At 42.6% G+C, this 17,393-nt stretch overlaps 1 protein-coding gene across 1 annotated transcript in view; it reads left to right on the top strand.

The window, feature by feature from the left end:
* The window catches only part of SGK3 (serum/glucocorticoid regulated kinase family member 3), a 96,258-nt gene that overhangs the window by 17,467 nt on the left and 61,398 nt on the right, over nt 1-17,393 (top strand). Inside the window, 3 exon segments of the mRNA XM_049781859.1 lie at nt 6,318-6,435; nt 6,438-6,535; nt 12,784-12,867. Of these exon segments, the coding sequence (XP_049637816.1) occupies nt 6,333-6,435; nt 6,438-6,535; nt 12,784-12,867 (285 nt within the window). The 5' untranslated portion in view covers nt 6,318-6,332.

Below are 17,393 nucleotides of genomic sequence, written 5' to 3'. Positions count from 1 at the left end.
AACTGCCGATCAGGACCAAAGGTGGTTGGTTTGAATCCGGTGTCCCATATGGTCCCCCGTGCCTGCCAGGAGCTATTTCTGAGCAGACAGCCAGGAGTAACCCCTGAGCATCGCTGGGTGTGGCCCAAAAACCAAAAAAAAAAAAAAAAAACAAAAAGAAAAAAAAAAACCCAGTGAAATGGTATAGCCATTCCTGTCACTTGATGGCTAGCTGCCTTTTATTGTCCACAGTGATGTCAACTGAAGAGAAAACATTTACTGGCAAGAATTGTTTACTCGATTATCAGTGATTATGCAATACCTTCCCCCCCAACTGAGTTGTCATCACCATCTGATTACACATTTTATGGTAATCCATAATCTGGTTCTGATCTCTCTTTCTGGCTTTGGTTTGGGTAAATAGGCAAGCTGAAAAAGATACAGCAGAAACTGCATCTTTCAAGTTTTTGATAGTAATACAGATTTCTGAGCTTTTCCCAGGGATGTGGTATCAGTTTTTATTGGGTAAGTCGCGTATAAGGCAAGAATTCTACTCGATGTACTATTGCTCTGACCCCTAGGGCCTATTTCATCCCTCCCCTCCCCACCTGGAATGAGATGGATACTCTGACTGGTGGACAATTTAGATCTGCAGTCATTAGTGTCTGGTTAGAAGTGTGATATCCAGTAATTGTTGGAATGATCATGCATTTCCTGTTTCAATAATCAGTCTTACTTACGACTCTTCCCTGATGAATGGCTACAGTTTCCTCTTAGGAAAGGTCTGTAGAAAGATGAATGGCATGTATTGTGACTATGAAAAGTTTCACAGAAACCTATTTGTCTCTTCTTGGCCTAATACCCTTTTAAGTTTACTTCCTTATGTTTCCCAGACTCTTGCTGTTTAAAATTGTCAAGATTCTGACAATTTTTTCACTTGAAGTTAGTCTTGTCAGACTAGGTTTAGGATTTCTCCTGGGATTTAATGCCCATGCTGAAGAAATAGGGGATTTGAGAAAATGAATGGGGGATTTGAGGTAATGAAGAGAATTGCCATACACCCTTGTGAAACAACAGGAAATGGGGGCTTTGTAGGCGGTTTGTAAGACTGAGTTCTCTCAGAGATAATGTTGTTTTTAGTAAGGATGTTAAATCGAATTTGGAATTTATAATATTTGGTCTTATTGATGTCTGCCCTACATTTATGATTCCCATTATTTTTTATCTATCGATGCCTTTCCTTAGCATTAGAGACTTTGCATAGTAGCATGTTTAATTGGCCCTGTAACTTGTCATAAAACCCTGGCTTGATCCTATTTTTTTGTTTGTTTGTTTGTTTGTTTTTGGGCCATACCCAGTGACGCTCAGGGGTTACTACTGGCTGTGTACTCAGAATTCACTCTTGGCTTGAGGGACCATATGGGACGCCAGGGGATCAAACTGCAGTCTGTCCTAGGTTAGCGCGTGCAAGGCAAGCATCCTTCTGCATTCACCACCGATCCCTATCAGGTTTTTTTTTTCTTTTTTGGTTTTTGGGCCATACCCGACGGTGCTCAGGGGTTACTCCTGGCTTGGTGCTCAGAAACCATAGGGATGCTGGAAATTGAACCTAAGTCCGTCCTGGGCTGTCTGCATGCAAGGCAAATGCCCTACTGCTAACTCTGGCCCCAGTTTATCAGTTTTTAGATAATAGGCACTTCTTTATAAAGACTGAATTTTTCACCCTGTGCCTGGGAGTTTGAGATGCCCATTTTATTGTTGCCTGTGAGCACATTCACAAATAACACGCAGCAACCCCAACCCACATCACAGTCATTGAAATTGTTACCTTCTTTTTCCATCTGACTTTTTAGCACTTTACCCTATGACACCATTAGAGGAGATTTGAGATTTGCCAGATTACTTGTATGCTAGACTGTCAGTTTCCTTTTTCCTTCCTTCCTAGTGTGGGTATAAACTCATCAACCATGCATCCATTTTGGAGGATGCTTTTCTGGGATCCTCCTCAGTACTTAAGATTTAATACTGCATTAATTACAACATACTTAAAAGTATTTGAAGGGACTCTAACAAATGAATTGCTTACTAAGCTGTGTGGCCAGAGTGAAAGAATCAGGGTATCTATGATTACTGTTGGTTTTAGCTCTTTGTGTGGAAGAAGGTCACTTAGAAACTTAGTAGTAGAGAATGTAGAGAAACTACTGCCTAGTAGAAAAAGAACAAGGGGGATAATTACTTTTAACATGTCACTGCTTTTGCCCCTTGTATTTCCTACTAGTACCACACATTGATTGAATCCACCCAGCTTCAAGAGCAAAAACCTTGTTGTGAGATGCCTTTGAGACATCTGACAGGTTAGGTAAAGAATGACATTGGGGGGCCGGAGCAATAGCACAGTGGCAGGGCACTTGCCTTGCAAGCTACTGACCTGGGAAGGACCTGGTTCCCAGCATCCCATATGGTCCCTCGAGCATGCTGGGAGCAATTTCTTTTTTCTTTCTTTTTTTTTTTTTTTGGTTTTTGGGCCACACCCGGCGTTGCTCAGGGGTTACTCCTGGCTCTCTGCTCAGAAATAGCTCCTGGCAGGCACGGGGGACCATATGGGACACCGGGATTCGAACCAACCACCTTTGGTCCTGGATCGGCTGCTTGCAAGGCAAACGCCACTGTGCTATCTCTCCAGGCCCGCTGGGAGCAATTTCTGAGCTTAGAGCCAGGAGTAACCCCTGAGTGCCATCGAGTGTGACCCAAAAACCAAAAATAAATAAATAAATAAAATAAAAATAAAAAAAGAATGACATTAGATCTAGTATGGCAGGTGGAGACTATCTAGCACAATTGCCAAACTGAGATCTCTGGCCCAGATTTTGAGTGCAGGCTTTTTATTTGTAATGCCTACAACACATGTGCAATTAGTTGTTTGCTACCTTTATACAAAACCTTTTACCCTGTTCCCCACCTCTTTCCCTCTGTTTATTTTGTATCTTACTGACTTTTCCAAAGGGAAGGCCTGGTGTTTGATGCCAGTAGTTCAGCGCTTCTTTTTGTTTTGTTTTTTTTTTTTTTGGACTACACCATGGTGCTTGAGTTTCTCCTGGCCTTACAGACTCCTGGCTCAGTACCATATGGGATGCCAGGGATCTAACATAGCAAGTGCCCTTCCTACCTGCTGTGCTATCACTCAGGACCCTGCAATTCAGCTCTTGAGGGCTGTACACACAAGGTTCAGCTTTTATCTTTTTCTTTTTTTGTCATTTGGCCATACTTGACTATTCTCAGGACTTATTTCTGGCCTTTTGCAAGGCAAGTGACTAAACCCTTATAGAGTCTGGTAGCCCTTCAACCTTCATACACCTGTTCGCAAGCTGGTTCACAGCAGTTCAAAGTGCGTGCCCTTGGTTTTGCAGTCTTTCTGTATTGGGAGGTTGATAGCTGCGCATGGACCTGAGATCAAAGACTGCTGTGCTAGTCCGTACATATGAAACAGCAACAGGATTTCCCATCCCAAGACTCCTGTTCTACAGGGACAGGTGTGGAAAGTCTAGTATAGTAACCTTTCTCTAATTCACTTGGAGATACATTAGGGTGGGCATATATAGATCATGGGCTCCTGAATGAGACTAGCCCAGGAAAATCCAGGAAAGCAGTGGATTCTCACCTGTTCTAATTCTTCAGCAGACTTTTGTGACTGAGGTACTACCCCCCCCCCCAAGCTGCTTTATAGAGGTTTATTTAGGATACTTCTGTTTGTTTGTTTTTTGGTGATGCTCAGGGTTACTCCTGGTTCTGTGCTCAGAAATTGCTCCTGGCAGGCTCGGGGGACCGTATGGGTTGCCGGGATTTGAACCACCATCCTGGGTTGGCTGCATGCAAGGCAAATGCCCTACTGCTGTGCTATCTCTCCTGCCTCATATTTAGGATATTATTAATTCCTAATTACTTTACCCTGAACTTAGGAGGGTGCTTGTTACATTTTCATATTTTCTTTTTTTTTTCTTGCTTTTTGGATTTTGGGCCACACCCAGTGATGCTTAGGGGTTACTCCTGGCTATGTGTTCAGAAATCGCTCCTGGCTTGGGGGACCATGTGGGACACCAGGGAATCAAACCTCGATCTGTCCTAGGTCAGAGCATGCAAAGCAGATGCCCTACCACTTGCACCAGCACTCTGGCCCCACATTTCTGTATTTTCTAAAGACTTAATTCAGTTGCATAAAATTTACCTGACTGTATGTTCAGGGGACAAAAACCAACAAATTAGGTTTTGAATCATCTCATGGGAAGCACTTTTGTAGACACTTATTATATGGTAGATGGGGATGGAGACATAGTTCAGCTACCAGATCCAGATATGATCCATGTTTTCACAGGTGGTTCCCCCAAGCACTACCAGGAATGACCCCAGAGTGCAAAACCAGGAGAAAGCCCTGCTCAGTATTGAGCGTGGCACCAAAACAACAACAAAAAATTCACGTGCTACAGGTGTGTCTTAGCAGTAGGTTTGATCTGCATATTTAGTGTTTGCTGATACATATTTAAAATGGTTGCTTGAGTGTAATAGAACGATTAACTATCAGAGTGACTACCTGATATTAAACATGTAGGAGAACTAGCAAATTAAACCTCTAACAAGTCTTGATTTGGTGTCAGCAAAGAGTACAGGCTATTGTGAGTACAGAAGTTATCATCATGATGATATCTTGAGCCATTAGCTAAAATGTTAAAACCATTGCAGTTATTTTGTTAAATGTGAAGATCTGCTGCAATAGAGCTCTATAACTTTTTTTTGTCTTTGTTTTATTTTAACTTTCTCCAGGGGTGGGGGTGGTCACACCAGGTGGAACTTGGGTTTCTTATGGCTCTGCACTCAGAAATCATTCCTGGCAGGCTCAGGGGACCATATGAGATGCTGGGGATCAAACTTGGGTCAGCTGTGTGCAAGGCAAAGCACCTGCTGTGCTATTACTCTGGCCCCTAGCTCTATAACTTGCAATTCCATTAAGTCTTGTCCACAGTGAATAAAATACAACATACCATAGTAGTTAAGAGTCAGGACTCTTTTTTTGTTTGTTTTTGCTTTTTGGACCACACCCAGTGATGCTCAGGGGTTACTCCTGGCTATGTGCTCAGAAATCGCTCCTGGCTTGGGGGATCATATGGGATGCCAGGGAATCAAACTGCAGTCCTTCCTAGATTAGCGTGTGCAAGACACAAATGCCCTACTGCTTGTGCAACCGCTCCGGCCCGAGTCTGGACTCTTGAGGCCAAAGCAATACTGACAGCAGATAGGGCATTTGACTCACAAATGATCCTCAACACTTCATATGACCCCCCGAGTTTGCCAAAAAGGAACCCTAAGCGTAGAGCCAGGAGTAAGCCCTAAGCACTGCTGGATGTGTCCCCAGAAACAACAACAAAAGTCAGGACTCTAGAACCAGGCAGCCTGGGTTCAAATCCTGTGTGAAGAAATTACTTAAACTGTGTCTCAGGAGCTACATTTGTAAATATGAAGCTAACAACTGTTACATAGGATCCTAATCTGAAGCAAATCATTTCTTTAGATTTAGTAAATCTAATAGTCCTACTTTGGTGAAATTACTTTAATCCATCATATTAGAGCCTTTCAGAGGTAGTTAATTCCTAGTTGGAATAAACTGCATTATATGTTACTGGAATTTTTAGTCGTAATGTAGATATTTGAGGCATAATATTTGAGAGGGATATAACAGATATTTGAGGCATAATATTTGAGAGGGATATAACAGAAACTAAAGTTTTTTTTTTTTTTTTTTGGTTTTGGTTTTTGGGCCACACCCATTTGACGCTCAGGGGTTACTCCTGGCTATGCGCTCAGAAATCACCCCTAGCTTGGGGGGACCATATGGGACGCTGGGGGATCGAACCGTGGTTCGTCCTACGCTAGCGCTTGCAAGGCAGACACCTTACCTCTAGCGCCACCTTCCCGGCCCCAGAAACTAAAGTTTTAACTTGCATTGGTAAGCCCTATGTATAAAATAAGTCTGATAAGAAACATGAATAAAATCAGTGATGCCAATTCCAAATATCAAATACATGGGGCTGGAGTGGTGGAGTGGAGCAGTAAGGCAGCTGCAATGCCGGCGGGAGCCTAGGATGGACTGCAGTTTGATCCCTCAGCATCCCATATGGTCCCCAAGCCAGAAGCGATTTCTTATCGCATAGCCATGAATAACCCCTGAGCGTCAATGGGTGTGGCCCCCCCAAAAAAAAACATAAAAAAATCGAATAGTCTTAAAATATGACAGATCATAGTATTTTGAAATTGTTTTGCTAACCTGTTCATTTTGTGTTTTTGTTAAGGTTACATAATGGAATATGACCATTACCTCAAGAAACTTTATGTTTTGGAATAACTGACTGCATTTGTTCTCTGCTGACTCCTCTTTTGAACTCATTGTTTTTGGTGTCCTTTTGAAGCAAAAAGCCAAAGAGATTATACCATGGACTATAAGGAAAGCTGCCCAAGTGTAAGCATCCCCAGCTCTGATGAGCACAGAGAGAAAAAGAAGAGATTTACGGTAAGAATATACCTGAAAGCAAGTGGCAAAAATTTGAATATAGTTAATATTTTCTTTTCTGCTTTTTTCTTCCTTTACCTAGAAAGTTCCCTCACAGCCTATTCCCACCTCTAAACATCTTGGTTTTTCTCATCTTTTAAATGATATGTATACCATCATCTTACCTGGAACTGAAACAATATAATTTCCTTGTTGATCCTATTTACCTAATCCCTTAGAGATGCTTACTGAACTATGTATAGATGCCTTGAGCAGAAAATGTGTATTTATGTGTGTGTATGTGTGTGTACATAGATAGTTGACACCTACACATGTTTTTTTTTCTTTTTTTTTTCTTTTTTTTTTCTGTAAATGAGTTAAATGAACTCTGGGAGTCATTGAATAATCCCATGTTAAAAACCACTGTCTGGTCGGCGCAGTGGTGCTAGCGGTAAGGTGCCTGCCTTGCCTGCGCTAGCCTAGGACAGACCGCCGTTCGATCCCCCGGCGTCCCATATGGTCCCCCAAGCCAGGAGCGATTTCTGAGCGCATAGCCAGGAGTAACCCCTGAGCATCACCGGGTGTGGCCCAACCCCCCCCCCCCCCCCGCAAATAAAAGCCCACTGTCTGGGGGCTGAAGCGGTGGTGCAGGCTATAGGGCCTTTGCCTTGCATGCGCTAATCTAGGACAGACCTTGGTTCCATCTCCCGGTGTCCCATATGGTCCCCCAAGCTAGGAGCGATTTCTTTTTTTTTTTTTTTGGTTTTTGGGCCACACCCTGTGACGCTCAGGGGTTACTCCTGGCTATGCGCTCAGAAGTTGCTCCTGGCTTCTTGGGGGACCATATGGGACGCCGGGGAATCGAACCGCAGTCCGTCCTAGGCTAGCGCAGGCAAGGCAGGCACCTTACCTCCAGCGCCACCGCCCGGCCCCGCTAGGAGCGATTTCTGAGAGTATAGCCAGGAGTAACCCCTGAGTGTCACCAGGTATGAACCAAAAACCAAAAAAAAAAAAAAAACAACAACCTAAAAAACCTCACTGTCTGAAGGGGGTTGGAGCAGTAGTACAGCTGGTAGGGCATACGCTTTGCATACAGCCAACCTGGTTTCTATCTCTGGCAACACTTGAGCCCTTTAGAAGTTACCCTGCTTTCAGAGCCAGGAGTAAGCCTTGAGCACCACTGGGTGTGGCCCCCAAATGAAAAAAAAAAATCAAAAACCACCATCGATATTTTTGCTGTATCTTAAGACATTAACCTTCCCCGTGTCATTGAAGATATATATGTGTGCATATATACATATGTGTATATATATAATATATACACATACAATTTTGCTCTTGCTTTGGGGCCATACCTGGTGATCCTCCTGGCTTTGCACTCAAAAATTACTCTGGTGGTACTAATGGGGACTATAATGATCTGACTTGGGTTGACCATGTGCAAGGCAAATTGCCCTATCTGCTATACTGTTAATCCCAACTCCAGATATATTTAATCATATTTCTCATCTCCTTTTTTCCTTTTTTTTTTTTTTTTTTGGGGGGGGGGGCCACACCTGGCTCTCCTCAGAAATTCTCCTGGCAGGCACAGGGGACCATATAGGATGCCGGGATTTGAACCACCATTTGTCCTGGGTCAGCACTGCAAGGCAAACGTGCTACAGCTGTGCTATCTCTCCCCCTTTTTTCTATTTTAAAGGCCAAAATTACTTTTTTTTTCTGTTTTTTGGGCCACACCCATTTGACGCTCAAGGGTTACTCCTGGCTATGCGCTCAGAAATCGCCCCTGGCTTGGGGGGACCATATGGGACGCTGGGGGATTGAACAGTGGTCTGTCCTACGCAAGGCACTAGCGCCACCTTCCCGGCCCCTCTTTTTTTTTAAATCACTATAGCATCCATTAGAGGGCTTTCTAAAGAATAAGCATAGTGGGTAGGAGCTAAATCAGCATATCAGTGTGTGTTAGCAGTCAGTTTTCCAATGAGTATGATAAGATATTGCATTTATTATGCTAATAGTTTGGTTTCTGTATACGGAGATCTCCTTCATCCCCTTTAGAAAAGTGTCTTTAAATTTAAAAAGCCTTTCACTGGTCTTCTTTATAAGCACCCATCCAGTAAGTAGTATGAAAAAATTGCCCAACTCTACTTGATAATTAATTTGAGATAAAGCATAAGTCATTTGCTATGGCCAGAATCATATAGATCTTGATGGAGGGCAGGATGAGAGGAAAGATAAGTGGTAAGAGAGATAGTACAGATGATTTGGCACCTGCCTTGCATGCATCTGACCTTGTTTGATACCTGGCACTCGATATGGTCCCTTAAACCCTATCAAGAGTGTATCCCTGAATACAGAAACAGGAGTAAGCCCTAAGCACCACTGGGTATGGTCCCAAAACAACAAAAGAAATTTCAGTTTCACAGTTTTTGTTCTTCTTCAGTATAAAGTGCTTATCAAGGGAAGCTGGGGGATTTTTGTGCTAACTAGAACCAAGTTTCTTGAAAACTGGTGGCAGCATTGTAGTAATTAGCTATAATAACACAACTTTTTAAAATTTTATTTTATTAAAAAAAGGGGGGAGGGGGCTGGAGAGATAGCATGGAGGTAAGGCGTTTGCCTTTCATGCAAGAGGTCATCGGTTAGAATCCCGGAGTCCCATATGGTCCCCCGTGCCTGCCAGGAGCAATTTCTGAGCATGGAGCCAGGAGTAACCCCTGAGCATGGAGCCAGGAGTAACCCCTGAGCACTGCCGGGTGTGACCCAAAAACCACCAAAAAAAGCGGGGATGGGGAAATTATTTTATTTTATTGAAATTGTGATCTGGGGCCGGGCGGTGGCGCTGGAGGTAAGGTGCCTGCCTTGCCTGCGCTAGCCTAGGACGGACCGCGGTTCGATCCCCCGGCGTCCCATATGGTCCCCCAAGAAGCCAGGAGCAACTTCTGAGCGCATAGCCAGGAGTAACCCCTGAGCGTCACAGGGTGTGGCCCAAAAACCAAAAAAAAAAAAAAAAAAGAAATTGTGATCTACAAAGTCCTTTATTAACACACAACCTTCGGTCACTTTTCATTGAACCCTAATTAGTGAATGCATCTCTATGTTTAGATACTAGTGAAACAAGTGAGGGAACTCATTGCTTTCAGAGGACTTTGCATGCTATTCAGGGAATGAACATTAAATAACAAATAAAATGTCAATGTGATGGTTGTTACAAAAAGAAATTATTTGCCCTGTATCTTTGATGAACACGGATGCATATATCCTCAACAAAATACTAGCAAATAGAATACAACAACTGATCAAGAAACTTACACAGCATAACCAAGTAGGATTCATTCCAGGGACCACAAAGAGTGGTGAGTGCAGTTAGAGTAGGGAAGGGTCTATTAAGACAATGATAGTTGGAATTGATCACTCTAGACAAGAACTGGGTGCTGAAAGGGGAGAAAGTGACATGTAAGGCACCCCCCTCCATTAACAGTAGTGCAAATTATGGTGACAGAAAAGAAAGAGAGAGAGAGAAGCAAATTGCCTGCCCTAAAAACAGGCAGGGTTGAAGGGTGGGAAGGAAACGGGAGACATCAGTGACAGGAAGAGTGCACTGGTGAAGGATAGTGTACATTGTGTGACTGAAACCTGACAATGAATAATTTTTTAATGACAGTGCATAAATAGAGCAGTTTTTTTTAAATAACGTAAATGAATAAAGGGTTATTTGGGGCTGGAGAGATAGCATGGAGGTAAAGCGTTTGCCTTTCATACAGAAGGATGGTGGTTCGAATCCCGGCATCCCATATGGTCCCCTGTGCCTGCCAGGGGCGATTTCTGAGCGTAAAGCCAGGAGTGGCCACTGAGTGCTGCCAGGTGTGACCCAAAAACCAAAAAAAAAAAGGGGGGGGGTATTCAATTTAACTCCCAACTTTTTCAACTGCCCTAAACAGTTTACTCAAGCTTTCAAATGGAACTTAACTGCTTGGTCCACCATTTGAGAAAGGAGACAGTGAAGGATGCAGGAGAGCCTCATTGATTTCAAAATCCAAGAAGAATTGGGTCAGCATTGAGTTGCTATTGGTCTGACCACCCAACAAAGAATATCATAAGTTAGTTTATTAATTGTTGGTGTACCTGAGACCCTGGATTTGGTGTAGATACCTAAGACCCACCCATTTCTAAGAGGGGTCTTGGGAACCAGATATTAGGTGTGACCTTACCTGCAAGACCCGGCCCATTCCTGGGAGGGGTCTTGGAAAAGTTAGATAAGCCTTGGACTGAGGGGATTCGGGCGCCTTTCGGCCCTGCTGAGCTCGCTGGCTTTGGGGTCTCTGTTTCTGGTCTTGGACCAGGATGGAGGCCAAAGGGAAGATGGCTGAAAGGGTTAAGACGCAGGGTAGCGTAAAATGGCTGAATGCTTAAAAGGTTATGAGATAGGCCACACACATGTGGTGAATAGGGCATGAATAAAGATGATGCTTCCTGAAGCCTGCCTGTGAGTGAGTCTTCATTACGCGGTTCACCTGGGCCTGGAACCCGCCGGCTGGATGGGGGATGAAGCCACGTGGCTGGGGCCTAAGCACAAAGGCCTCCATCCATCGCCATCCAGCTCAATCCTTAATTATTTAGTGCAACAATTAATAACTGATGCCAGGGTGGAATCAATCCAATCACTGCCTGTTTGCCAGACCAGTCACTCTGTACTCAGGCTTCACCAAGTTACTGCATGGTCAGACATCAACTTAAAAAACAAAGTGGGGCCAGAGTGATGGCACAGCGGTAAGGTTGAATGGACCCTAGTTTGATCCCTAACATTCCATATGGTCCTCTGAGCCTACCAGGAGTGATAATCTTAGTGCAGAGCCAGGAGTAACCCCTGAGCAACGTTGAGTGTGGCAAAACAAACAATGAAAGGGAACACCTCAACTCCCATAACCAGCTTGCCAAGCTGAAAAAACAATGTGCTCATATATGAGAAGGGAGTAAAATTAAGACAGCCTATGCATCTTTACTTAAAACACTGATGTATGTTTTTGTTTGTTTTGGGGGCTGCCCCCATCAGCACTCCTGGCTCTTTGCTTAGAAATTATGCTTGCCAGGCTCCGGGGACAATAAGGGATGCCAGGGATTGAACCCTGGTGACCTCCTCGGGCGAGGAAAACACCCAAGGGGTCTGCCAAGGTCATACCTGGTGGTGCTCTGGTCATCAGGTGTTCACCCAGTATGTATGGGGATCCAGGGGACAGCAGAACTCAAACTAGGGTTAGGCATGCATGTACCCTCACCACTTTGATGTCTCCTATCCTCTGATATGTTTTTTAGATAATATGTAGCTTCAGTGAAGAAATACAGTGCATTTTAAGGTGTCTTGTCTTAAGCCAAGTCTAATTTATACTTTTATTTAGTCACTAAAATAATTGAGTTTCTGAGTTATGTCATCACCAATTTAGGCACTGGAGATTCTGTAATTGGGCAAGGTGGACATTAAAAAAATGTTTATTTTTTAAAAAAGTCTTGACTCCAGTCAGGGAGGTAGCTCAAAGGGCTGGAGCACAAGATTTGCATGCAGGAGCTCTGAATTCCAAGTACTGTCTGATCCTCTAAGCCCCACAGGGTATGCTTCCTTCTTCTACCCTCTAAAAAAAAAAGATAATTTCACATTACAATAATTGCTTTACAGATTTTTGTGAAACCTGCCATTTGAAAGCATTGTGATTTGCTGTTACTCATAGTTGCATTTTAGACATACAGTGTTTCAGCACCAGTCCTACCACCAGTGTCAATCTCTTCACCAATGTTTCCAGAGTCCATCCTATACCTCCCCTCATTCCTACTTCAGCCTGCCATCCTAACAGGTGCCTTTACATGAAAGTTTTGTGTTTGGTAAGGTCAGAGAAATAGAACAGTGGATAGGGCACTTTCCCTTGAATGCAGCTGACTTGGCTTTGATCCCTGGAATCTATATGGTCCCACAAGCTTGCCTAGAGTGATCTCTGAGTGTAGAACCAAGAGTTAGCTGCCTCTACATTGATTTAGAAGGTCAATGTAGAAGTTAATACAATCTCAGTTTCAAATATTATTTTCCATATTAGCAAATTAATAGCATTTTACATGTTAATAATATTGGATATTTTCTTTTTTTTATATTTTTTTTTATTTTGAATAAAACAGAATCCATGTGCAATTAAAAATATGGAACGCTTCACGAATTTGCGTGTCATCCTTGCGAATATTGGATATTTTCAATCCAATTTAATTCATGTTTTTTATTTCTACAGGTTTATAAGGTTCTGGTCTCTGTGGGCAGAAGTGAATGGTTTGTCTTCAGGAGATATGCAGAGTTTGACAAGCTTTACAATACTGTAAGTTGCAGATTTTTGTTCATAACATGTAGAAGAGTGCATAATAAGATTGATAAATTTGGGGTAGTGCATTTGGCTTGCATGAAGCTGACCCAGGTTTGATATCTGGCATCCTATATGGTCCCCAGAGCATCTCCAGAAATGTTTCCTAAGCACAGAACCAGGAGTAATCCCTGAGCACTGCCTGGTGTGATCCAAAAAAAGTAATTAATTTGAAATACTAATTAATACATATCAGATAAACTAACAAAAGCTTGAGGTTTTTCAAAACCATTCTAATTTTTGACAAAAGGGGTAGCAAGAACACTTGACAGCTCACACTAAACCAGTGGTTCTTAAATAGTGGGGTGTGCCCCCCAGGGGGGGCACGAGGCTCCATAAAGGGGGGGGTGCATTTGACCTCAGCAAACACTGTCATAACAAGCTAAGCCCCATATTTATGTCTCTGGATGTCTCTGGAGCTGAGAGTTACTGTGTCCTGCTTCAAACCCCGCTTTGAAAAGCTATGCATTGCAAGACGTGCTCATTGTAGCCATTAATCCAGACATCACTTCTGATTAAAAAATCAGATCAAATTATTTTATATATTTTTGTTTTACAGGTTAAAGTTTTTTTGTTTTTTTTTTTTTTTTTTTTTTGTGGTTTTTGGGTCACACCCGGCAGTGCTCAGGAGTTATTCCTGGCTCCAGGCTCAGAAATTGCTCCTGGCAGGCACGGGGGACCATATGGGATGCCGGGATTTGAACCGATGACCTCCTGCTTGAAAGGCAAATGCCTTACCTCCATGCTATATCTCCGGCCCCTAAAGTTTTTATTATTATTTTTTTTAATAAAGATACTATTTACAGTCGCGTGGGGGGTGCTAAATATGTTTTCTTTCTAGGGGGGCATGACAAAATAATTGAGAAGCACTGCACTAAACTAATAAAGATGAAACTAGTCATGCAGCTTAAAATACATGTTATTTTAGAATTCTTATTTTATTATTATTAATTTTTTTGTTTGTTTGTTTTTGGGCCACACCCGGTGTTGTTCAGGGGTTACTCCTGGCTGTCTGCTCAGAAATAGCTCCTGGCAGGCACGGGGGACCATATGGGACACCGGGATTCGAACCAACCACCTTGGTCCTGGATCGGCTGCTTGCAAGACAAACGTCGCTGTGCTATCTCTCTGGGCCTGAATTCTTAATTTTTTACTGAAACCATTGTGATTTACAATGGAGCTAATAAAGTTAAAAAAAAAGAAAGAAGTCTATATTTTTGGGGCCGGGCGGTGGCGCTAAAGGTAAGGTGCCTGCCTTGCCTGCGCTAGCCTTGGACGGACCGAGGTTCGATCCCCCAAGCCAGGAGCAACTTTTGAGCGCATAGTCAGGAGTAACCCCTGAGTGTTACCGGGTGTGGCCCAAAAACAGAACAAAAAAAAAAGAAGTCGGGGCCGGGCGGTGGCGCTAAAGGTAAGGTGTCTGCCTTGCCAGCACTAGCCTAGGACGGACCGCGGTTCGATCCCCCGGTGTCCCATATGGTCCCCCAAGCCAGGAGCGACTTCTGAGCGCATAGCCAGGAGTAACCCCTGAGCGTCAAATGGGTGTGGCCCAAAAACCAAAAAAAAAAAAAAAAAGAAGTCTATTTTTGTGCTGGGAGGGCCATACCTGGTAGTGCTCAAAGGTTACTCCTGGCTCTATATTCAGGGGTCACTCTTGGGGGACTTAAGGGACCTTATGTGTTACTGGATTGGATAGCTAAAGCAAAGAAAGTGCCTTAACCTTTGTATTCTCTCTGACCCAAGTCTTCACATTTTAAGTACTATAGCAAGTGAAATGAACATTGATTTTCAAAGGCCTAACTATATTGGTTCTTTACAAATAGAAGTACTCTCAGAAGTAGTAAGCAAGAGCTCATGGTCTTGTAACACAAGCCAGATCATACATTGGGAGTGATGTTTATGGAACCTACTACCTTTAAAGGTCCTGCTGATGGCCAGAGAGATAATACAGTGAGTAGGGTTTTTGCTTTGCATGTAGTCAACCCAGATTCATTCTCAGCATCTCATCTGATCCCCTGAGCTCAACAAGATGTAGCCAAAAAAAAAAAGGCCTTTCTGAGTAGGATGCCAAAGAACATTTCCTAAGTTGAATGTTCTAGAACAGATTAAGACTGCTCTGAATTCCAAACTTCACATAAATGTGTGTATGTGGGTGGTGGGCATGGCATGATAACATGTACCTCTAAAACATTTAATTATTTGTGTTCTTAGAAGTTAGTTCTGCCTTAGTAAAAAGTATTAAAAGTTATTAATTGGGCCTGGAGAGAGAGCAGTGACAGGGCATTTGTCTTGCTCGCAGCTGACTCAGGATGTACAGTGGTTCGAATCCTGGCATTTTATATGGCCCCCCGAGCCTGCCAGGGGCGATTTTTGAGACAGTAGTAACTCCTGAGCACAGCCGGGTGTGACCTCCCCAAAAAATTACTGTTTTATCAAAAAAGAATAAGATACATAGGACTCAGCAAAAGATATGAAGGACTTAAACATTGAAAACTATACATGAGATGACCCAAAGAAATAGAAAAATAGGGGTTGAAACAATAGCACAGTAGGTGGTAGGGTGCTTGCCTTGTATGTGATCAATCCAGGTTCAATCCTCGGTTGGTCCCTCTAGCCCTACAAGAATAAATCCTGAGAGCAGAGCCTGGAGTAAGGCCTCACCCCTGGGTATGGCTCCAGCCTCCCCCCTCTCAGAAAAATATTCAGTGTCAGTTTTTGGAAAACTTAACAAAATGACCATTCTGTGGGGAGCGGCTTAATGGCTGAAGTGCCTCAGTATCATGTGGTTCCCTGAGAACAGGAAGGGAAGGAGGAGGGGTGTTCAGCATAAGGCATTATACATGTTTCATATAATCCCTGTCAAAATTTTTACTACATTCTTCAAGGACATAGAGGAAATACACGTATAATTATATGATCAGAGAAGCTAATTCTAAGTGCCAAGCATGTACTTTCCATTTGGGAGCGCCAGGTCCAGGTCCAGTGACTCCTTGCTACTGCATATGGTCCCCCAAGCACCATAAAGAATAACCCCCGAACACCCCGAACACAGGTTATGTTAAAAAATAAATAAAATAAAATAAATAAATAAAATTCTATGGAGTCACTGCACTTCTAAATAGTTCAGACAATCCCAAGATAAAAAGAGAGGAGGTATTCTTATGTTAAACTATGCTTTTATAAGGCTATTGTAATCAAAACAGTATGGGATTGGGATAAAAGGAGACACTGACCATTCTCAGTTCTTCATTAGAATGGAGTGCCCAACAATGAAGTCTGAGATGTGTGACTAGTTCATAGGCAACAGAGTAGGCAGCTGCATAAAATGAAGAAAGAAAAACCTCTTTAATAAATGGTGCTGGGAAAACTGGAAATGCTGAAGAATGAATTTGAATCATTATTTTACATCAAGCACCACAGTTAAAATGAACTAGAGAATTTCATGGAATACACTGAAGACAATTACAGACAAATACTCCATGTTACTGGCTTCATAGGTGTGTTCAGTGATCTAGCAATGAAAGAAAGGAAATCAGTGGGGCCGGAGAGATAGTATGGAGGTAAGGTGGTTTGAATCCAGGCATCCCATATGGTTCCACAAGCCCGCCAGGAGCATAGAGCCAGGAATAACCCGAGTGCTGCCACGTGTGACCAAAAAAAAAAAAAAAAAAAAAAAAGCTAAAGCTTCTGCACCCCCGAAAGACTTAGCTTTTCTTAGATAAATTAAAAAATTAAATTCTGAGGATAGTTTCATGATTTGTATAGTTACTGCTTTATTGGTACTTTGGAAAATTCTGCGTTGACCACTTCCCCTACCTTGTACATTCAAACCCCTCATCTCAAAAGAGTTTTGGAAAAATTTAACATGTATTTGAGTTTTATCATTCATTTCTCATATTCCTTATATGTCTCTTCCCTTTTCCATATTTTTTTATTTCACCATTTCCTGTATTTACTTCTCTCATTTATATAATTCCTTCCAGTTCTTTCTTCTGTGGTAAGGGACAGTAGGAAATGAAAGAGAAATGGCTTCATTTGTGATCTTTGAAACTATAAAGTGAGATTAGATCCAGTTTGGGTTTGAAGAGTTGAAAACATTGAGTTGAAAAGAAAGAAAACAATCTTTCCCTATGCTTCTTTCAGAGTAAAGGAAAAGACGAAAAGTGAAAATTTCAATCTGTAAGGTATTTTATGGCTTTAGTTTGCATTTGGAAAACATTCCATTTGTAGAACTTTTGAGTACATGTAGTAGAGACTGGCACAAATAGAGAAAAATGAGGGGCCTAGCATGGAGGCAGTAAAACGGTGGTTCAAATCCCGGCATCCCATGTGGTCTCTTGAGCCTGCCAGGAGCGATTTCTGAGCGTAGAGCCAGGAATAACTCTTGAGTGTTGCTAGGTGTGACCCAAAAATCAAAAAACAAAGAAAAAAAAGAAAAGAAAAATGAAACAGTGTTCTATCCATTGAACTATAAACACTACCTT

Source organism: Suncus etruscus, chromosome 10, assembly GCF_024139225.1.
Source record: "Suncus etruscus isolate mSunEtr1 chromosome 10, mSunEtr1.pri.cur, whole genome shotgun sequence".
Lineage (NCBI taxonomy): Eukaryota > Metazoa > Chordata > Mammalia > Eulipotyphla > Soricidae > Suncus > Suncus etruscus.
The sequence above is the reverse complement of the archived record's forward strand: the minus strand, read 5'-3'. Positions and strand labels throughout refer to the sequence as shown.